Consider the following 23,336-nt stretch of genomic DNA (forward strand, 5'->3'; position numbering starts at 1 on the left):
TATTATGCTCACCAGGACCATGTATTTAAAAAGTTGTGATCAATAATATCAACGTCAACTATAGTAAGCCAATGATTGCATAATATGCCATCTATTAAGTGTACATATGTAAATCAAGTAAAAGAGCAGGCCAATTTCTGGAATCAATAATAAGAGTACAGCAAAAACTATGGTGTTGATTTATTTAAGGACCACACCAGTCATTTTATTCCAGTGTTAAACCTACAGTGTTAGTTCAACACCCATGAGTGTTATTATAACACGTTTGGTGGTTACGTTTATACTTTTTGGTGTTACATTCAATCTTTAAGGTGTACAGCAAAAACTGTTTTGTATTGATTTATATATACAGAGGACCACATCAGTCATTTTACTCTAGTGCTAAAATTACAGTGTTAGTTCGACACCAATGGGTGCTATTACCACACCTCTGGTTGTTGCTTTTACACTATTCGGTATTATGTTCTATCTTTAGGGTGTAAGTTAAACATCTTAGTGTGTGTGGTCCTCTAGGGGCACCAATAGGTGACACTTTTAACACTCCAATTTTTATAGTGTGTGCCACTCCTTGAGAGCTTTATCTTAGGATAGGTATCCCTTCTGATTTTTATAGCACAAGATTTGACAAATCTGAAACAACAATACACTTAATAAGACAATGCAAGGGGGGAAAATGATAAAATGTGCCATGAAGAGGGTTTTGTTATGTATACTTTTCAAATTTTCTGTGTCTTTCATCTTTTGTCATGTTTTGCTTTCTACAGTAGATATGAAATTGGAATTCAATTCCATTATTGTTTATTTCAAACAGAAAATGCTGAGCCATCATGTAGGTTTTACATGGCCAATGGAATACTTACATTTATTTAAACTGATTGTTTTAGAGTAAAATACTACATGTATCTAACAAGCATGTGATAAAAACCTACTACATGTAAATCACCATGTCTGCAGTCGATACATTACCTTATTACATGTATTGCATTGTACATGTAAGTTATTCTCTAACCAGCAATCTCGTCCATCATTTGGAAAAAAATTAAGCTCAGTATGTAAGATTGCCATGCTGTGCCTTGCTTCTTGCTTATTAAAGTGCTAACCCTGTAAGGTTATATGTATCTTCATGCATGCCCCTAGTATACTGATGATCCCCGATACAAGCAGACCAAACGCACATGCAAATGCTATCAAGGCTTCGCCGACATCGAATAGAATAGCAAGCTACATCTACAGGTAGATTGTTGAGAGACAAATATGGAAAAGTAATACTATCAAGAAATTATGCAAGCAGAGATATGGTGGATCAATTTAAAGAAACATATGAAGGCAAAATTGTGAGAGAATTAAGAGCACACTTTATAATACATGGCCGGGAAGGATCGAAACAAGAATAAACTGCAATGTTTCATTTGGAAAATATTATGCTGACAGCAATTGCAACCAATTCCAATTTGTAAGCTGGGGCAAGCTTTTAAATCTTGCCTCTCAAAGGCAATACTGGTTGCTACATTGGTCGTTTATCATACAAAGCTTTCATAGAGCGCCAATGATCGGTACTAGCCTGCCGTGCAAACCCTTCACTTGATTCAAATGGTCTGAATGTTTAGCCAACGACTTATGTACAGGAGGCCCACTCACTCAACAAGTTTTATACATACTAGTCTTGTGTGAAAACCCACTTGTTGATCAAATATTCAATCACGCTCTGTGCCTGCAGACTAAATTGGTACCAAGGTTAAAGTCCTCTCGCATACATGCCACTGCACCTTTAGTGGTGTATTAAAGGGAAATTCAAGAGGAAAGCAAAATGAAAAGAACAACAGAAATTTGAAAAAAAAGCAAATTAGAAAATTTAAAATTTAAGAACAAGCAAAGGAGCCACTGGCTACATCAGTTTAGAAGGGGACATGATTTTCAGCATTGCCCCAGGTCAACACGGGAAGGGTCGCAATTTTTAGAGCTTTTACTCAGTGTCAATTCCCCTAGATAACCCACTGGGCATGCATCCTGCATAGCAGAAGAGGTCTATAATGTTCATAACTTAGGCCCAGTGGCCTACAAAATAAAGACAAAAGGATCAGGCTCGAAATGTTCAAGAGGGGATAGGGGAAGAAATTGCAGGTGCCTCCTGCAGAAGAATGAAGATGGATATAAAGATGACACTTGGCTTTATAAATTAATCCATGGCCCTTGAATTAGAAGGTCATTGGCCTTAGAGATTTATTGTACCCTTTGGCCCATAACCTAACTTCAGAATACAGGCCTTTAAATTTTTGTTTACCCATTTGTGCTGTTATGTGGAAAGATAGCTAGCACTATAAAGAAATAAAATAAACTGTAAGACAAAGAAGGCGAAATGGGGAGAGATCGCAAAGGGGTGTGACACTCTGTCATTTTTTCAAATTTTGAGAATAAAAAGCTTTTTAAATTATATTTCCACCAAATTCCTGCTTTGCTTGTTCACTATATAATTCATCTATTACCACTTCAAATTAAGCAATGAATATATGAAATTTGCAAACAACGCAGAATTCAAAATAAGCAAAACAAGGGTACCTATCTCTATTTCATGTTCAACATCCATAGACAGATGACAAGAATGAAGTTAAAAAAATAAAAATTCAACAAAGTAATTACATGTTAAAGTTATATCAATTATTTCTTATAAAAGAGGAATAAATGTATGTGAAATGTTGATCTCATACAAGTATTTCTACTCATTACACATGCATAATATCTTATCATCCACTCAAGTTATGTAAACAAGTAGATACCGATAAGGGTTGTAAAAGATATTATTAAATGTTCCTTCAAATATACAGTGACATTGCTCAGCAATATATTGCATACAAAGTCAATGTGACATGAGAGGAGACAAAAATACCTGAATATTATCAAAAATATATCTGATTAATGTTCAAGGCTACTTTTCTTCACTTGTTATGAACTTAAACTTCTTCCTTGGTGAGCAAACAAAATTAGGGGGAAAAGGTGCATGGCATTTGGAAATAGATTTTGAGGTAATTAACTTCTCTTCGCAATCATTGCCTTACAAATACAACTGGTCAATAATGCATGAACATTGATGCTGAAAATGAAAACGTTAATCATGAAATTATGATGATGATATTTGTAATAACTGTGATTTAGCATCATGCATGATGCATGCAATGGATTTATTAGTTGATTAGTTTCCAATAACAGAGTAGAGTCAAAGTTTGATATCACTCAATAATATTTATAAAAAAAACAAAGTGAGACAAGAGTCTCAATTTTTTTTTAACCTAAACATTTTTGCATGAGTTTTAGTGGATCCAATATCCATTATTGATTTCAAATAAAACATGAGAGTGGATGGAAAATTAGGCAATCAAAAAAAAGACATATAAAAGAATTGAACTACATGTAATGTGAAATAATGGCACATACGTTCCTTACAGTACAAACAAAAAAGTTCAAAAGGGGGATGAACATATGAAAATAGATTTGAACAATTTAGAGCAAGATGCACTAAATGAAGATTAATTCATAAACTGACACCAGATTAAAATACATTTCAAAGAAATTGTATGGATGTAAATTTTACGAAAGAGCCCCAAACGTGACATTGATTATTAAAAATAAATAAACAGGTTAAAATGATGCAATAAGAAGAATCACTGATAGATTTGAAATAAAGATTAATTGATAATTTTAGAATCCAGGATTTCTAGTACATGTACTAAAAATAAATCAAATTTTTGGCTAGTCACAATTCACAGATCATTTCAAATCCATCAAATAATAGAGCATACATAAATAAACCATTGTAAATTAATTCACCATTGTGCAACAAAAATAGGAAGGTTTCCAATAAAATTCAGAACTTGTTCACTTCTAAATTATCACAGATCTTATAGATTACAAAAAGATAAGCAATCATTTTTTCTATTATGATTTATCAAGTGTGTTAAAGTCTGGCTATGCTTAATTTGAAATCAAACTTTTATTGCCTTGCAAATGAAAGAAGAGATGAACAAGAATAATGCAATGGAAAAAGTTATTAAAGAATTAATTTCAAGATGCAAAGGCAATGATAGTCTGTATGGCGAATCTATGTGAGCAAACCTGAAAATGAATATTCATTGATTAGTCAATACAAAAAAAATGCTTGAATGGGCAATTCCATAAAATAGTGAACCTTTTCATCCAACCCCCAATTTCCTATATACTTTCTTCACTCTGTGAACTGCTTAAGCCAAGATAATTGGACAGCATTGCATATACATCTTTTCATATGACCTTGTAAATTAAACAAAGCATTTCAGGTGGGTATTTCATAAAGCTGTTCGTAAGTTAAGAGCAACTTTAAGAACGACTGGTGATCCTTCCTTGCAGTAAATGGTATATACCAAAATGTTCATTGGCAATAGGGAATAGCGCGTAAGAAAGCTTCACCAGTCGTTCTCAAAGTCACTCTCAACTCATAAACAATTTTAATTAACCCCCCCAACCCCGGGTAGGCCCCACACATAGGGGGTAGTCTGCTGTGTAAACTCTTCACTCGACTTAAGTGGTCTGAATATACAGCCTACAGTGACTGAACTGAAGGCCCTCAAATTGAAAATCAGCATGGTGCTAGTCTTGTGTGAAAACCCACTTGTTGATCCAATCAGGGCCTGTGCCTGCAGACTATACGTAGGCGTTTGAAAAGGTAAATTTCCAATTGGTCTACTGCCAACTCGTCCACTCACCACAAGGTCTACTTTCATTTAATCTATGCCATTTTGTCCAACGACATTTCATCTAACAACCATTTGGTCCAATCATAACTTCGCCTAATCATCATTTCGTCTATGACCATTTCATCTCATAACCAGTTGGTCTAATATCCATTTCATTTTGCACAAGTAACACTTTGTCCAATTAGACCAAATGGTATATGGACTCAATGGCTATTGGACCAACTGGTTATTAGATGAAATGGTGAGTGGACAAATTGGCAATTAGACCATGTGGAGAGTGGACAAATTGGTGATAGACCAAGGTTAGATAGTAGACGAGTTGGCAATTGGATGAATTGGCATTAGACGAATTGGAAATAAACCGTTTGGAAATAAATATTTTATGGAATTGCCCAGGTAGAAAAATGAGTATGAAAAATAGAATTAGCAACAATCAAATCCATTAGTATGAACCAACACCTAAAATGCAAAATGCTCTGAAGATATTAGAAAGACCGTAACCAAAGATTATCAAACCAAAATGTGTAAGAGTGTGAGATGAGAGTTTCAAGCATGGTTGCAGAATTAAGAATTGAATTTTATTCATACATGTTGTAGCCTGCTGTTCCATTTTGTGATGAAAATACTCTCCTGTCATAGAGAAAGAGGGAAATATACACACAAGTATAACATGAATAACAAGGAAAACACAAATTTAGAAAAATTGCAAGTATATACATGTATAAATGTACATTCACATAAAAGAATGAACAGGCAAAAAAAAATATACAGATCATAAGTGATTAAGTATGGACAAAAAAACTATATTGCTCCAGACAAGATACAAAAATCAATGATTAGGGTAAACTTTACATTTCTATCAATGTGTGTTCTCTAGAATACAATCAAAACAAGATATATTGAAAAATCAACTCAAATATTCATACAAATGTCTTACATGTATATAATGTTCAATTGAATTTAACGACATTTAACAACCAACAAGTATGTACAGTGTATGACTGAAACTAATTATTTCAAATATTACAATGTGACATTTTACATCTGACATCATGTGCTCTGGCAGCAATCAGAGAACAATACATTTATGAGGTGGACTAACGATAAACCACCTGCCATAGGTAGCGAACGGTTTTGCTTAGCAAGGAAATGAGATATACAAAGACACGCTCTCCACAAAGGTCATCTCATTTTCTGCCCGCCAAATCCAGTTTGCTGTAAATTCCATCAGCGGGAAGGTCCTCGCCTTTCCCTCAATATAATACTTGCAATCATCTTTCAGGGGAATTTGTATGCCTTATTATATCAACCTCTGTGATAGTTCAATACTCTAAGGGTTTTCCCGGTTATGCCTCTTCACCTGAAGATGGCAAAAGGCATTTTGGTTAAATAAAATTTCAATGGATAATGCATAAATAAAGTCCTCAAGCTTTTTTATAGCATCAAGACATAGGACACATGTATTATAACAACATTTACTTGTCAATATAATCATTTTTATTCTCTGACAATTTATTGGAAATTAAGGCGAAGGACTTGAAATAATATTTAACTACTTCTCATCGACAAAAAATACTGTTTTTATTACGTAATATATATGCAATTCTTTGGCAGAAGTCTGTGGGCAATATTATTGACACATTTTCATATAACTTCATTGTATCAGTAACTTCAATGGTCAGTGCATGGTTGGTCAGTGCAATTTGATATATACAGGAAAATAATTTCAATATTTGAAAATATTCAATACTCATTGCAGGAAAATTCACAGAGCATACATCAACAAAGGATAGTCTCAATGAAATTAAAAAATAACATTTCTAAAATGAATCAAAGGTTTATTTCATATGAATAAGCTAAATGACTTCATCTCATAAGAGATACATCTAAACTAGTTTCAAACTGAAAAAATGAGGTAATTGGAACAAACAAGAATGCCTCAAGATATTTTCATCACATTCTTCTGAACCATCGATTTCAAGTGTTGTACATTCAATTATTCACTATTTTTCATTCATTGAATAATTATTTTCAGACTGATGCATTGAGATGTTTCCCGTTTGTCTGAATCCAAACCAAGTTTTACACACCATTTACACCACTATCAAATTTGAGAGAATGTTTTCATACCGTCTTTCTGATGTGTAGTTCAGTTTTATAAAACTAAGTAGCATGTACATGATATGGTTAATACATATGGATTACAAGGGTATTTGGTCTCATTTATTAAAAATTTGAAGAAAAAAAGTGTGATTATTGGTTGGGGAAATTAATAATCATTCTGAAAAATAGAAGTTCTGGATGCCTTTTCTTTGAGAAGGGGGTCATTTAAAAAAAACTTTTGTTTAAGAGAGCACTGGACAAATATTTTTTTTCTCCTACTTTCGTTTTTTTTTAAGGAAATATTTTTTTTATCTCTTTCACTTTCTTTTCTTGTAGCATATTGTTTTGAAAACAAGTTGACGATTACTTATAATTTTATTAATAGGGAAACTATAAATTACAAGCTCTGCTTTTTAATAATTAGCCCTTCATATCCTCATCTTATTAATTTATCTGTCTCCACTCTGAACTTTCAATTGTATAACATTTGTCTTATTTATTATGAATAATGGCGATGTATTGTAATATTTTATTATTAATGATTTACTGTCTTTTGATGGACCTTACATTGTATTTGATATTCTATGAGATATGAAAATAAACTAAACTTAACTGAAACTGAACTGAAATGGAAAGATATTGTGCCAACTTGTGACAATGACCCTCAAATGTCTCATAATTAAAGGTAAAGCATTTTGTTCATTCCCATATAAAGCAATATGTACTATCATCAAGATTTTATTTCATTAACGTACATATACTGTGTGAACACACACATATTGGCCACATATCGTCCAATATAGTTTCCTTATACCCTTATCTCCTGCAGTGTGGATGAACCCTGGTGCAGTGAGGGACTTCACACTCTGATCACTGTGATAAACCCACGAGACCAGGCACAGAGGAAGAACGACTGAACGCCAAAGAGAGAGCATGCTATACAGTACATGTAGAAATCGAATTTCAAATTGCCCTCCCGCACTCCACCACTCCGTAAAATGTAAATGAAGTCTGCCTTCGCAATGAATCAATCAATACGATATGGCCACGGGAACTCTGTTATTGTAGGGCCCAGACATTTAAGCAGTCAGTATTCTATAGCCATCTCTGAAGTGGGCTTTTTAAAGGAGTTGCTCAAAATTGATCTGGTGACAGCTATGGCAATGAGAGATAAGCAACCCATGTAGTGTATTTCAGTTTTGTTTTTCTCTATATTATTTAGAATGGTAATGAATGAATAGTTTCAGGTCACATTTTTGTGAATCTTGCAGTCACTCCTTACCATAAGTGTAATTTCAATAATATTGTGACGATTACAAGAGGGGTATACTGATGATATGATGTTTTAGGAGCACACATACTTTATTCTTTTATTAATTTTACTTGGGTTCATTTTGACTTTGTCATTCGTCCTCTCATCACCTCCCTTTCTCTATATCTCTCCCTATCTTTTCCTTTCTCTTTCTCTCCCACTTTTTCATAAAGTGAATTCAATACTCTTTCTTCTTCTATATACTTTAAAAAATACATAAAACGATGTATACAATGGATATTTACTTGTTACTGCGTAATTTAATTCATACAATGATACATAGACACAAGGTTGCTATGAACGACAAACAAGAAAACAGACTACAAAAATAAAATATGGTTATTTTTTGTCTCTCTCTCTCTCTCTCTATAAAATAAACCAAGTAAACATCGACATTTTCATCTGAATACATAAATAAAGATACACATTAATTATTACAAAGCAAATTGTAGTTTCTGCCTCTATAAAGATATTTAGACAATTTGGCAAATGGTTACCGTGATCAAGAGAATTAATACTGTAAATTTCAAATGTTTTTATATTAATGGGGTTCAGAGATATAAATATACCCTCCTCCCTCTCTTTCTCTTTTCAAAGACTTCTTAGAAAGGAGATTTGAAGAAACGGAAGGGGACTAAAATTGGTTGTTGGTTGAAGAAGATGAAGGAGGAGAGGCGTGCTCTTAAACTATCCCATCATGGGTATATACCTTGACTCAATAAATCTTCTCCTCATCTAATCTGTAATTGGGCTTTCAGATTTAATGAGTCTCCAATGATCTTTCCTCTCTCCACCTAAGGGATAAAGGTCCCTAAAGAAATTAGCAGTACCCATCAAGAATGACGTTGGTGGGTCCTTTCCTTTCACCGATGAATCAACTCCAAAGACGCATCGGCACATCTTTGAGAACATCGTCACTAGAGAAGGAGCAGAGTCCCGTTTCACAAACCTTTACGATTTATCTGATTGATCACAGCTATGGAACGTCACCAACACCAACATCTAGAAATCATACATCAGTTCAAAATGTTTATCAATAAAAGTACAGCAGTACACTCTTGGATGCATTATTATCTTGACAAAACAATGTGCTCCTTTTTTTTCTAAAACCATTTTGGCCCATATTCTGATGGCAGGTTTGATTTAAACTCTGGTCTAAAGTTGTGGTTTAAAACTATGGACAGCCAATTCTGACATACATTTCTCACAGTAGAGACTCAATGTATCAGCTCATTCGACTCTCAAATCATTCTTAATCTGTCAGGGAAGGATAAATAAGGTAGTTGTCTTCAACATTATAGTATTGGGGAAGAGCACAATAAACAGAAACAAAATTTTTATATTTTTGGCTTCCCATAATTTTAGCACAGAGATAGACATGGTCTAAGATAAACCTGAGTTCAGAATATAGGCTTCTGTGTACATTTCCTATTTTCCCGTATATGGAGAATTATGACATTGATGGCTTTCCATAGTTGAGATGGAGCAGATCAATCACAACTCCTTGTAAGACAGGGTCCAGTTCTTGAGCAAACAGATGATGATGAATCTGTGAGTGGATTTCCATCAGTGGTCTTTTGTTTACCAGCCAAGGGGTTAAGTTCACATTCCGTGGTGTCATCATCAGTCGTATACTCCGGCTGATAATCCATCATTAATTTCGAGATCTTCATCAAAGACTTTCGGCACTACGTTATCAAAGGTCTCCTCACACTCTACAGCATTAATCTTGCATGTCCAACACAATTGTACTTAACAAGCAGCAAAGGGTACAAACAGGAATAAAAAGCACTGGGACTGAAAGGGTTATTTGCCCCTACAGTAAAAAAAACACCTTGAGCCCGGGCAAATTGATGCATTCAATAAAATTGAAATTTTGGAACCAAAATAAAGTAGGAACAAGTGGAATGCCTCTGGCCGTCTCACCTGCATCACGCGGTTCAATATAGCAGCAGTGCTCACTTTGAATACTACTCTAAATCGCACAAGATGTTCAGTGATACATGGTTACTCTTATTTCCCTTTTTTATGAACTAGACCAATAAACTTACAGAGATATGATGGTTATTCAACAAAAAACCCCAACATGGCCAAAGTTCATTAACCTTACATGACCTTTGACCTTGATCATGTGACCTGAAACTCGAACAGGATGTTCAGTGATACTTGATTACTCTAATGTCCAAGTTTAATGAACTAGACCAACAAACTTTCAAAGTTATGATGGTAATTCAACAGATACCCCCGATTCGGCCAAAGTTCATTGACCTTTGACCTTAATCATGAGACCTGAAACGCGCACAGGATGTTCTGTGATACTTGATTACTATTATGTCCAAGTTTCATGAATCAGATCCATAAACTTTCAAAGTTATGATGGGAATTCAACAGATATCCCCAATTCGGCCAAAGTTCATTGACCCTAAATGACCTTTGACCTTGGTCATGTGACGTGAAACTCATGCAGGATGTTCAGTGATACTTGATTAACCTTATGTCCAAGTTTTATGAACTAGGTCCATATATTTTCAAAGTTATGATGGGAATTCAACAGATATCCCCAATTCGGCCAAAGTTCATTGACCCTAAATGACCTTTGACCTTGGTCATGTGACGTGAAACTCATGCAGGATGTTCAGTGATACTTGATTAACCTTATGTCCAAGTTTCATGAACTAGGTCCATATATTTTCTAAGTTATGATGACATTTCAAAAACTTAACCTCAGGTTAAGATTTCGATGTTGATTCCTCCAACATGGTCTAAGTTCATTGACCCTAAATGACCTTTGACCTTGGTCATGTGACATGAAACTCTGATAGGATGTTCAGTAATACTTGATTAACCTTATGGCCAAGTTTTATTAACTAGGTCCATATACTTTCTAAGTTATGACATCATTTCAAAAACTTAACCTCAGGTTAAGATTTGATGTTGACGCCGCCGCCGCCGCCGTCGCCGCCGCCGCCGCGCCGTCGGAAAAGCGGCGCCTATAGTCTCACTTTGCTTCGCAGGTGAGACAAAAATAGGTTAAGTACAGAAAATGTGTTTTTTTCTTTAAAATGGTAACAAATTATAATATCTGTCCATTACTTACCACCACAGGTATCAATGAACTACTAACGTACTTATTTCATAAAAATAAGATAAGCAACATCTCTTTTTTGTTCTTATTTGCACCAAAAGTGAGAGATTTTTTAATCACTATACAATGGAAAGATGACAAATAATGTACATGAACAGAGCCACAAAATATTATTATTTGCACGAAACCAAGACTGTTTAGGGGGCACTTCATTTGATTTCTTACCTTTCTTCACCCTGGTTCACAAGAGCAATGCGACCATAATCCCCAGCTACTTTTCTGAAGATAGCAAACAAAACCACCAAGATCTGGCATAGAAAAAAAACAAGATACATGTATAAAAATTTATAGATTTATAATTGTTTTTCTGTTGTTAGCCAGTAACTAAACTCAAATGGACGACACTGTCGTCAAGCAAGAAAATGGTGGGGGGGTAGTATTGCAGCCATTTATTGCAGTCATTTCTTGATCGATTTGCTCAAATACACACTGAATGTACTTGAATTCAAATAAAATCAATTTACTACCAGCTAACAAAGTTGTTTGATAACCAAACTGCCATCTCTCCCAATATAATCCTTCCCGTTTAAATGAATTTTCATGTTTAATTTCAATAGATTCTGTCACTGATTCTAGTAAAGAAAATGTTCATTCATAATCATCACACTTCCTTCTCTCTTTTTGGATGATAGTCTGTAGGTCCCTATTCCAACTCACACAATGTATCAGAGTGCTCGCATTTAGAGTGTCAAATAATCCTGCATCACTCACCACATAAAAGATACAGTTGTAGGCGATATTCTGTGGTATACCTCCATACTTAAGAAAGGAAATGGCCGTAGTGTTCTTGCCCAGAAGACTGCAGTTCTCGGAGGAATTGGTTACACCCCACATGATGGGTAACGTTCAGCTCCGCTCCTCTTCTAAGAATGCTCCCCTCTCTCTCCTCTCGATCACTCTGCTTACAAGACGTGGCCAGAGGAAAGTGGTACGTCACATTAGCATGCGTGGGACTAGAGGGGAAGATAACAAGATGAGAGCTTTCATCAGCATGCGATGTATAGCATGTATATGCTAACAGACATAAACCACACATTCCCTTTTTCTTCTGTTTTAGTATCGGTGGTTTTCAATACTGAGGACGTGAATAAATCTATATCTCGAAAATACATCTAAATGTCAACGAACGGTGCAAACTGTGTATCCACAAAGTACCTGTACATGTATATCTACCACCCACTAATTAATAGACACGTTCCATTGTAAAGCACTATAGCTGACGAATATCATTATTGTTATTTTGCAAACATTTCAAATGTAATACATGATACATCCATTCGATAGAATCTAACTGAGCAATAAAATTTATGTAAGTTACAATTTTTCCCTCAATTTTTACCACTTCAAGACAAAATCAAAATCAACTTGAAATTTCAGTATTAAGCAATTTAACCCGCTAATAACGACTGCCTCCTGCGTTTATAATTTAAACTTAATAGTTAGTTTTATTTAATTGTTTCCAATATTCTTTTCTTGTATTTAATGAAATTATACTTTGTATGTACAAATACATGTATATGAAAATATGTTTATGTACTTTTTCTGTCATATATTGCGATTTACCTTATTTGTATGTGTTTATTTTCTTTATGCATTAAAATATATTCAATCAAATGTGAACACTAATTCTACACTTCTGAACATCTAGTGTTAATAAATATCAATTTAACAAACAAAGAAGCAATAGCAAATTGAATATTTCAATGGTTTTTCAAGACAATGTGATGCAGAGATGCCAACTTTTGGAATCTGAATTAGGGAGGATTTGCTACCAACACCAAAATATGTGCGCGTAGAGCACATCTCGAGCGCGGAGCGTTCAACCCTTGCGGCCGGGGTAGGGCTCTGGGTTTATAGATGCTCTCTGGGGCCCGTTGCATAAAACTTTTTACCTGAGAAAACTCAGGTTGTTTTTACCGGAGTTTTTGCCCTGTGTTAAATTAAATGGCAGAAATCAGACTAACCTTAGGCCTGTTGCATAAAACCTTTTACCTGAGAAAACTCTGGTAAAAACTGAAAACTAAGGTTAGTCTGATTTCTGCCATTGACTTTAACACAGGACAAAAACTCAGGTAAAAACAACCTGAGTTTTCTCAGGTAAAAAGTTTTATGCAACACCTCCCTTAGTTTTCAGTTTTTACCAGAGTTTTCTCAGGTAAAAAGTTTTATGCAACAGGCCCCTGGTGCAATCTGACCCTTATTTTGGAGCATTTGACATGTTTTTAAAAAAACATTGTTCCCACTTTTTTAACATAAAAAATATCAAATATGCATTTTTACATGTAAAAAAAAATGAGGGGACAATAGAAGAAAAGTACCCGTTCAACAATTATAATAAGGAGGAATCATCGGCATGCCGAATTATCAGCTATAGGCAGGTTATGTTCCACTATAAAACCAGTAAAGAAAAGCTCAGCGCGGGTAACGTCTAGCTGTATAGATTTTGTCTTCGCAATGTCCGTATGCCGTTTGCTCCCAAAGTGCTTCCGAATATCATCACGACCTCCGTGCTCAACTGAAATGTCCACGCTGCAAATTGTGCAAAATGCATGGTAAATTCCTCTTTACGACTTCCGAATACACAGGTACTAGAGACTGTATTCAGTCTTATACTTCTGAGACCATTTCTTGGTCTTCTTTTGTTGATTTTGCGCCATTTCTTGTCAATATCAACCCATCAACACGCTGAAATCACACACTGATATTCCACCGCATGAATCGACAAATCCAGCGGTCGTGAGCGCACACGGCTCACGAAGCTACCGGCCTGGTGCACAGTGGACTCCCGTTGGGCATATCACATGCACCAGCTTTTCGCTGCTCCTTTATTTGTCTGCCTTCCACACAAAATTTAGTAGCAGCGAACGTAATGGAGTTAATACATGCTAAAGTTAGCAGACGATACATGTACTTCCAATCCAATATGATCAATGCAAAAAAATCGTAATTTCGGGAGGATAAGGATGGTAATCGTAAGGGCGGGAGTTGGGATGAATTTTCGGGAGCCTGCCGATGAAATCGGGAGGGTTAGCATCTACATGTATGTGTGATGGATCATGACTCCCTCAGTGGCTCTGATCACAATACCTAATATGTATTCATTGGAAGCTTAAAACGGTTGTTTATCTCATCATGACATTTAAATGATGTGTACAGAGTGACGCAAGATAATATTTCCCCCAATCTCTTGGTGGACCCGTATGGTAAGAAAATATAATATGGCAATATTACTGATGCAAAATAAAATAAGAAAAAAAAACAAAAGTAAATTCACTGATCCCAATTCATATACTCCATGAACAGGATTATATCCATACAAATGCTGCAACATATTTCTACTTTGTGGATGTATAGATGTACATGTAGCTGGCATCCATATGAAAGGGATAAGAAAATCTCATCTTAATTTTACTGTCATTCAATACAATCATTTGTATATTTGTTGTGTTGGTTGTTTAAGAAGGAACAGGGGCGGATCCAGGATTTTGAAATAGGGGGGGCGCCAGCGGCGAGGGAGCGAAGCGACCGAGCGGGGGAGGGTGTGAGAGGGGGGATACCCCCCTCCCACGGCAAGGACTTTTTAAAAAAATCATGTCCAAAAGTCGTATTTTGAGAGCACAATTTCTACTTTTTAACAATACACAATGTGTCCTCGAGACGTTTTTCCCCAGCACGAAAGTATTTTTATTCTCCCCCCCAACCCCCACCCCCCCCCCCCGTCACATAAAATCTTCGCTCCTTACGCTGACATATAGCTGCCTATACACAGCAAACGCGGAGTGGGGTCGACTGGTGATTGAGAATATACAATTTTGCTCCTTGATAATTCGTTGGAATGATTGCTTCGGCGAAACTTAGTTGGGGCGCCCTGGATAATATGCCTCTGAATCTACCAGAAAGTGTAAAAGTTAGTTTACATTAAATAGAAATATGTCTGACCTATACATTTCAGTGAAAACGTACATGACCAAGGCAGAATGATAATGCTGCGCACGTGGCGCCCGATATAGGGCTTCATCTTTGAGTGAAGAATAATCTCGGGGATAGACATTATCATTCGCATCGTAGACACTTTCTCTCGCGATCTGTTACTTACAATTTACATGTATTTGCCATAAAGACGGACAAACGCATGTTACAAAAAACACAAAATTTCCGGAAAAAATGATATCCAATCCAACATCTTCACACTGGTCACTGCACTGCAACTCCCGATTACAAGTGGTGCAACTTTCCAACCAATCGACTTGCGCGCCCTGGAATTCCGGAATTTACATATTGCAATACAGTATGACAGAGGTGCATTTGTGCGAACACAAAGGCCATGAGCGTAAGTTAAAATATAGTTTTGACTAGATCTAGCCCTTGAAATTGACTACATTGTACCAATCCAGTAAATATAACCATCAAAAAAAAAAAAAAAATCCGGCGAAAATAGGGGGGGGGGGCGAGCGCCCGGGGTGCCCCCCTCTGGATCCGCCACTGAGGAAAATAGGCCAACATGCTCGCATTTCATTTCAATTATGTGAACTGTATGTGACTTCATTAAACGCAGTCTGACATTATTTTGATTCACCATGCTGTACCTTCTAAAGGCTATACTTCATCAAAATTGTGCACTCAGCTAAGTAACGAGGTATAGACATCTTTTGCTATTCAAGCGTGTACAATGACCTACTGTTAATCTATTGAGTCTAAAAGCAAGACGAAATGATTAATATTCTACATAAATTTCTGATAAGTGTTGCAGATAAGCACAATTTACAAGTGTACATTGATGTCTACACTTCTAATTCTAAACCTTACTGTGGAGTGTCCACATTATACTGAATAATGTACTGTAAATTTACATTGTGTATTCAAAGTAACCTTAGAAAATTTTCAAATCAATGACAATTAGAATTTAGAACTTATACTACTTGAAAAAATGGTGTACATACATATTACCATTTGTATGTGATTTGTTTTGTTCTGTAGTGCAATGCATTGCCGAAAATCATTGTTCTTAAAATAGGCAAAAATGTAATGTTGTTGGTCTATTGCATTGAGACACATTGGAAACAATGAACATTCAAAAATGAAAATAAAAATAAGTAGAAAATCTCACTAGTTGTTAATGAATTTGGGGGCAGTAATCAAGAACAATGTAATTCAAAAAATTAAATATAAAAAGTTGATAGGCGTTGCTTATGAATTAAATTGTAACGCAATCATTAAACTCTCCACTTTTAGTAATATTGGATAGATTTCAGAAAGATTGGGGGATATCAATTCTCTGAAAAAGCAATAATTTCTCTTGAAAGGAAAATTCAAAACCAGCAAAAGGTCAAAATCCTAAAAGCGATTATATTTTTGACTGAGAATCGGTTAAGTTGGCAACTGTGTTATTTTGTGCAATCTGAGTTTTGAACCTTAATGGCACAATAATAAATCTTGATTTGTCTTAACAAGTTTATGAAACAAATCACTTCCCTACATGTATACTAGTCTGCTGTGCAAACCCTTCACTTGAGTTCAGAGGTCTGAATTGCAAAGCCTACAATAACTTGCCAAACAGCAAGTTTTAGTTGTGCTAGTCTTTGTGTGAAGACCTTATTGTTGATAAAAGTTTTAATCAAGGTCTGTACTTGCAGACTACATGTAACTCGACACTAAAGAGCCTTCATCGCTATCAAGATCAAGAAGTATGCATAGGATTCACAAATGCACCATGGGGGTATAAGTTTGCTTCCACGCCTCAAACTTGAACCTGAAGTTCCTTTTTAAAAAACTCAAGAAATTGTAATCGATCTGATCATCTGCCTGATACAGCCTCTAAAGATTGCTACATCTGTTACTTTAGTAGTTAATTCCCTAATCTATGCCTTCCTCTGCTTACATTTATTTGTAATAATTTAGTTCTTGTCAAAGTGTGGATAGCAATTTTTTCAGCAAACTGATTTTCAAAGAGGTCCCCAACAAACCGTATCAGTAGCATTTAATTATTTTAAAATCTACAAATCATAGATGGATACATGTACATGTTTAAAAACAGAACAATTAAGAAGGAAATTATATTACAGCACAATATATAAGGTTTAAAATAGCAAAAATCCATAGCTAAAGTAACAGATGAAAAATTATAGGCCTTAAAATGAAAGGTCTATTGTACAAAATAAATATGAATTATAATAAATTCAAAACACACAGGTGGGCAACACATTTAAAGTCTTTAAATGTAGAAATTAGATTAAGACAAAAACAAGAGCAACAAGAATAGAAAAAACAAGAAGAGGACGGAATTTTGATTTTTTTATTAAGGGTTTCAAAGCACATGAATGCATTCTCTGAAAACCTGACCCCTCTTAACTTATTCAAATATTCAGAGGTTTAACTACCGCGGTACGCATTTTATCCACTGCATTGTATCCCCCCACATGCAATTTTTCCTAAACTTCATTTTCCCTCCTCTAATGCAGTATACATCTATCTTTAAGCCCACTGTATCAACATGCACCAAATCTAATTATCTAGCACTTCAAACCTTTTTCAATTTCTTCCTGGAGGTGGTTGTATTGGTCTAATTTGATGCTACTTTTTAATTGATTTTGGATCTATACATGTGCATACATTATATGCATACATGTAGAGATGCAGAAACACAGTTTTGCCTATTTACTACGTAGCATGATGGAGGATAGAGAAGATAATTAGCTACTTTCCTTGGTTCTACACATGATAAAAAGATGGAAGGTTGTGATTATGCTAATGTTAATACATGATTTACAAACCACCTGGCTACTTCACATACAGTGTACATGTACATACCTACATGTGTACTACGGTGTAGATGAGTATCTGCCAAACATACAGTACCGGTACACGGAGCATTAAGATACAAACACTTCACCAAAAGGCAATGTTACAGTAGATGCAAGTACATGAGCTTTTGGCCTCATTAGATAACAAGTTTCAATGTACAAAAATTACGTTATGATGAATATGGTACAAAAAAGAGAATCTGAAAACAAAGTGCAAATATACAAAGTACATATTTATGTATATATACATGTATGTAGCTGCCAAATAAAAATCTTGATTAACTTTTAGTCTTCGGCCTCATTAGAAATCCATGTTCATATTTACTATCTTCCTTGAGTAATGAATGTGGAGGTGCCGTGCCGAGTGGTCTAAGGAAAGTCCGGGGTTCGATCCTCGGCCAAGGCACCTATGCCCGTGAGCAAAGCATGTACATGTAATCTACAATGCTCTTTTATCCTGCTTTCAAATAAATGGAAATGCTGTATACAAAAAAAATGAGGCACAAAAAAAGATAATCTGGATTCAATAAACGCAAAACAAATATAGCCGCCCAATTACACTTGGCAATTGATTCACCCAACGTTGGGAGGAAAGATGGAGATGGATGGATGCCAGGAGTAATGGTCTTCTAAAGGTCATGTTTGTCCAACTGCCATGATGAGGGTAAAACAATAAATTCAAAGTGCTTTCACACAAGAGAAAAATACTATTCCTATTCACCTGGATAATGTACACATCCATGGTGAATCTCACCATGTAGGGATTTTCCAAAAAAATAGCGATAGTGATAGCCGAGCCCTGTTGTAAAGGTATGCTCCCAGCTTAAGATATGATTTTACAATATTTTTTGTCAACTAAAGTAAAAAGTAACAGAGCATGAATGTGTCTGGCGTGAAACCGAATTTGGAGCACAAAAATCTGAATTTTCATAAAAACAACACCCTATTCCCAAATAAAAAACAAAACAGAAATTGGGAAACAACAAAAGCATTTTTCAGGAGATGCAAAAATACCGTACAAATGTATGTAATGACATACATACACTGAAGAATTTGAAAAGTAAAATCTAAAATAACATCAGAGCAAACAATCATGTGATAACTTTTTAAGGATAATAAGAAACATTTGTTTTGTTTTTTTTAACATATTTCTGAAACAGACATGGGATTGCTGCTCCTTGCTCAGTTTTGTTTTCATATCAAATCCAGGCAGGAAAATGATAATGTAAGTATTCACAGTTCAATCACAAATTTTACACACAGATGTACCATGTGCATGTGAGTAAACATTGACTTTAATAACAGTTTAGGACAAACACACCCAAAGATTGTTGTGTGATAATCATCTGATCATTTCAATGTTGACAAGTTGCAACAGACATTATACAAATAATGCACGTTAGCGCGTGCATGCAGGGCCAAATTATGAACGATGTGCGAGCAGAGCCAATGGATATAACCGCACCGAGATCCGCAGGACCGAGTACGGTAGATCCATTTTGCGAGTCGAGCACAGAGTTCATTATTTAAGTCTTCTATGCACAAGAATGCATGCATTGTTTGTTTATACACCCCCCCCCCACCCATGTTACTGAGTTGCCTCGAATATTATATTTGATCTAAATTCTAGTCAATTCTAGATAAATCAATAACTCGCACTATCCTGCACTCTGACGTCAGAGTGTAGGATAGTGCATTTGGTGTGCAGAATAGTGCATTTTGGATGCATAGTGCGATTCACTGAATATCATGTGATCCGACTTGGACCAATCAGATTACAGAACATTCTTGGGAGTTGTATAAAAATAGGGTTATGTGAGTCTAGATGAGGCATGAGACATGATTAGAACAGATTAACGCCAGTTTAATCAACTGTTTAATTTCAGTAATACGAGAAAAGAGTATTCAATACATGATCCAATGATTCAACATCAGCATTAGATAAGAATCATACACTACAATACAAAGTTTGCCATTTTGTCATAATTTTTTCGGTATAAAGTTACTTGTTATTTCTTTTTTATTCTTGATCATGATTATATTTAATGTTCCTTGGTTTTGTGTTTTGATGTGTACCATTAATTTCATTTTTTGTGAAACTTGCATGGTTTGAAAACTATAAGTATTGATCTGTCACAGAAATGATCAGCACGTTTTGCGACAGCGTTCTTGTACATGTATGGTTAGGTTGTGATAGGCTTTTTAATCTAAAACAAAAAGGCACATAGGGATTAGGGCTACAATCGCTACATGCATGTTATAATTTGTCTAAAACACTAAATTATCACATTCACATGACACAAATGTAATTGAAGATACATGTATTTAATACAGGCAAACTACATCAATACATGAATCAATGATGTAATCAATATACACATGTATACATGCATATCATTTTTCTTCACTACATTTCAACATGTACAGTAGTTCAGCTTTAATACAAGCCCCTTCTCACAATGCAATCTCTCTGACATGTACATACTGACTGTGCATTAGGTGTGCATACTGTCTGCACACTATACATACATGTACATGTACATGTAGGCTATATATTGCAATTTTACACCAGGAATTATTAAAGCCTACTGGTAGATCGATCAGAGCAAAGACTTTTAAGTACATTGTACTTCAGCAGTTCTATTTTGGAGTACCGGTAATGGTTTGTCAGATGAATCTCATTATTACTCCATATATACATGTTTGTGTGTGGTACAAATTTCATGTACATACATGTATGCTGAAAGATCAGCATGGGCCTACAACATGTACAAGTAAATTATATTCCAGTTCAGATTCAAATTTTTCACAAATATACAGGTACATATAGTACAACTATAGCTAATCAATCAAGACAAATATTCTAATGCATCATCCATTATATTTAAAAAATAATTTTCTCATCATTCAAATTGCTGACGAAGATGATGATTGATGATGAATCTGATGTTGATGATGATCATTATGACAAGAATATTGTTCATGATAATTTTGATCATAACCATGATGAAAATGATAATGATAGTAGTGGTGGTGATGAAAAACAAGTTACACTTTGAAAACAAATATTTCATGACATTTTCAGCAATACAAATAAACTTTTTTCTGTTTATGCAAATATTCTTCTTTGTTTATGAGGAATAGCCCTTTATAACTCTTTGAAGCAGAAATTATATTATCTGTACAATAGACTAAACACCCTGCTAAAAACTAAGTAGTACTCAGTCAGTTAGTCTAATTAGCTAACAGATGATCTGAGTACCGTACTAGAAAAAAATGAATAGTGGACTAAATGGTAACTAATCTAGACCAAATTGATAGTAGACCATATACGGTCTAGCCATGATTTAGTAGACCTAGTCTAGTGGATATGGAAGGTATGTAAATCTGGGCAAATAATGCAAACAAATTTCTAGACCTTGAAATTCACAAGCAACATACTCATATATGCTTACAACATGTATAGCTGCAAGAGGTAAGATGCCCAAGGGGGGGGGGGTACTCAGTATAAATGTATGATATGTATATATGTATGTGCCACAGTTGAGACCTCATTTACAGACTAAAATTCCATTCCAGAGCATCACCAATTCAGAAAACCATAGAAATTGCTATAATTCCCCGTTCCAGAGACCCTTGAATTTGTGATTTCTTGTTCAAATGCACGCCTATTATGAACTACATGTACTCAGCCAGTCGAGTGGCGAGCTTGGTCAGCTAGCGCCAGGCATCCGAAGCTCCCCGCACAAAAAATAGCTAGCGCTATTTTCAACTGTAGATCTGTGCATCGAGATCGTTATGCAATTTGCATCAGATCTCAATGTATAGTCCTACTTATGAATCAAGCTGCAATTTCCACGCATGCACTATATGCGTTTGCGATGTTTTGGAATTGGCAGTGAATTAATACATGTGAGGAAAATGCTACTGGCTCTAAGGCCAATTTTGGGTGATAGAAGCATGGAAAAGAAGTGAAAATTTGTGAAAATTAAGAAATCTAATATTTTTTATTGTTTGTAAAGGTCGTGTTGTCATGAGTTTTAAATTTTCCTCCATAAAATCCCACCATTGTCACTCAGAGTATCAGAGCGAGTTCAGCACCTGGATGTTCTGGTGTGGCCAAAGATACTACAAGGGGAAGATCAGACAGTACATAGACCAGGGGGAGCATTAAAATATATTGCTGTACACACGCGTGACCAAGAAATTTCCAAATACCACCTAAACAAGTTTTTCTCTGTGTCCAAAATAACCCCCTACAAAAGTTTTTTGCGGGCTTTATTAACACCTTTTTGGCCCCTAAACAAGATGTCGCCAAAATATTACAGGTACCTTGGGGAAAAAGCTTTGGGGTAAAAAACACACCCTAAATACATTTGATCCCGCGATTGACCAATCTTTCAAAAAAAACTTTTTCTTGAAAATTTGTGGTTTTGATACCGAGCATGATCGGTTCATCACGGACGGACATTTGATAGATTTTGAAAGTTTTGAAGGCTTGTAACAAATTAGGAATAAGATGAACAAGGTTCCTTTGTGTTTTATAGTGAAGGGTAGGACATAGTATGCTGAATGATTAAAAAAGTTTGTTGCCATGGTTACCTACAAACACAGGTATCCACTAAATGTGCCATATCACGGACGGACAAGATAGAAATGTGGTTTTGAGAATTTTTGTACATTTTTATTGTTTCTATCTAAACAGCTTTACATGGACCAATTATTGTTAATGCACCTAACACTCGGGTATGTTAGCTTCTATGTTCAGCATATTGAATTCTTAACCAATATCAAACTTCCGAGAGAATTGCAAATATTTTCCATCACGGACGGACATCATGGACGGACATCACGGACGGACACAATTAAAATACAATGGAAGTACTCTGTAAAAAGTTCTTAGTACTTTTTTGGTAAACAAATGCAATTGTTTTGATGATTTGTACATATTTTAATAATATTAAACAGTATTAGTTGCACAATCAAGTTGCTACAACTTCAATCAAGTTGCTGCAACTTGATTTAAGATGTAGCAACTTGATTTCTATGCTAGACGCACAGTATAATCTAGACATACGATTGCTCTTAACACATTTCTTGTCAAAATCGAACGTAAAGAATAGGTGGTGTACAACTGTATAATAAAAAAAATAAAAAACGTAAAAAGCCATTGATATGCAGGCAGAAAGGAGCAAATTCACATGACAGTCCTTTTACTTTCAGAAGATGTTAGTATTCATAGAGAATTAGCA

General features: G+C 35.3%; 1 protein-coding gene across 5 annotated transcripts in view; it reads right to left on the bottom strand.

Annotated features, from left to right (window-relative positions):
* The window catches only part of LOC121418530 (calcium permeable stress-gated cation channel 1-like), a 93,690-nt gene that overhangs the window by 63,251 nt on the left and 7,103 nt on the right, over positions 1 to 23,336 (bottom strand). For 4 of the 5 annotated variants that reach the window (XM_041612446.1, XM_041612444.1, XM_041612447.1 and 1 more), the window contains exons 2-4: positions 11,996 to 12,237; positions 11,450 to 11,532; positions 5,313 to 5,354 (exon numbers count right to left, since the gene is read on the bottom strand). In XM_041612446.1, coding sequence (XP_041468380.1) covers positions 5,313 to 5,354; positions 11,450 to 11,532; positions 11,996 to 12,118 — 248 coding nt within the window. In that variant the 5' untranslated portion in view covers positions 12,119 to 12,237. The remainder of the gene's footprint in view (positions 1 to 5,312; positions 5,355 to 11,449; positions 11,533 to 11,995; positions 12,238 to 23,336) is intronic. The other variant, XM_041612445.1, reaches the window with a different exon arrangement.

Source organism: Lytechinus variegatus, chromosome 7 (genome assembly GCF_018143015.1).
Source record: "Lytechinus variegatus isolate NC3 chromosome 7, Lvar_3.0, whole genome shotgun sequence".
Lineage (NCBI taxonomy): Eukaryota > Metazoa > Echinodermata > Echinoidea > Temnopleuroida > Toxopneustidae > Lytechinus > Lytechinus variegatus.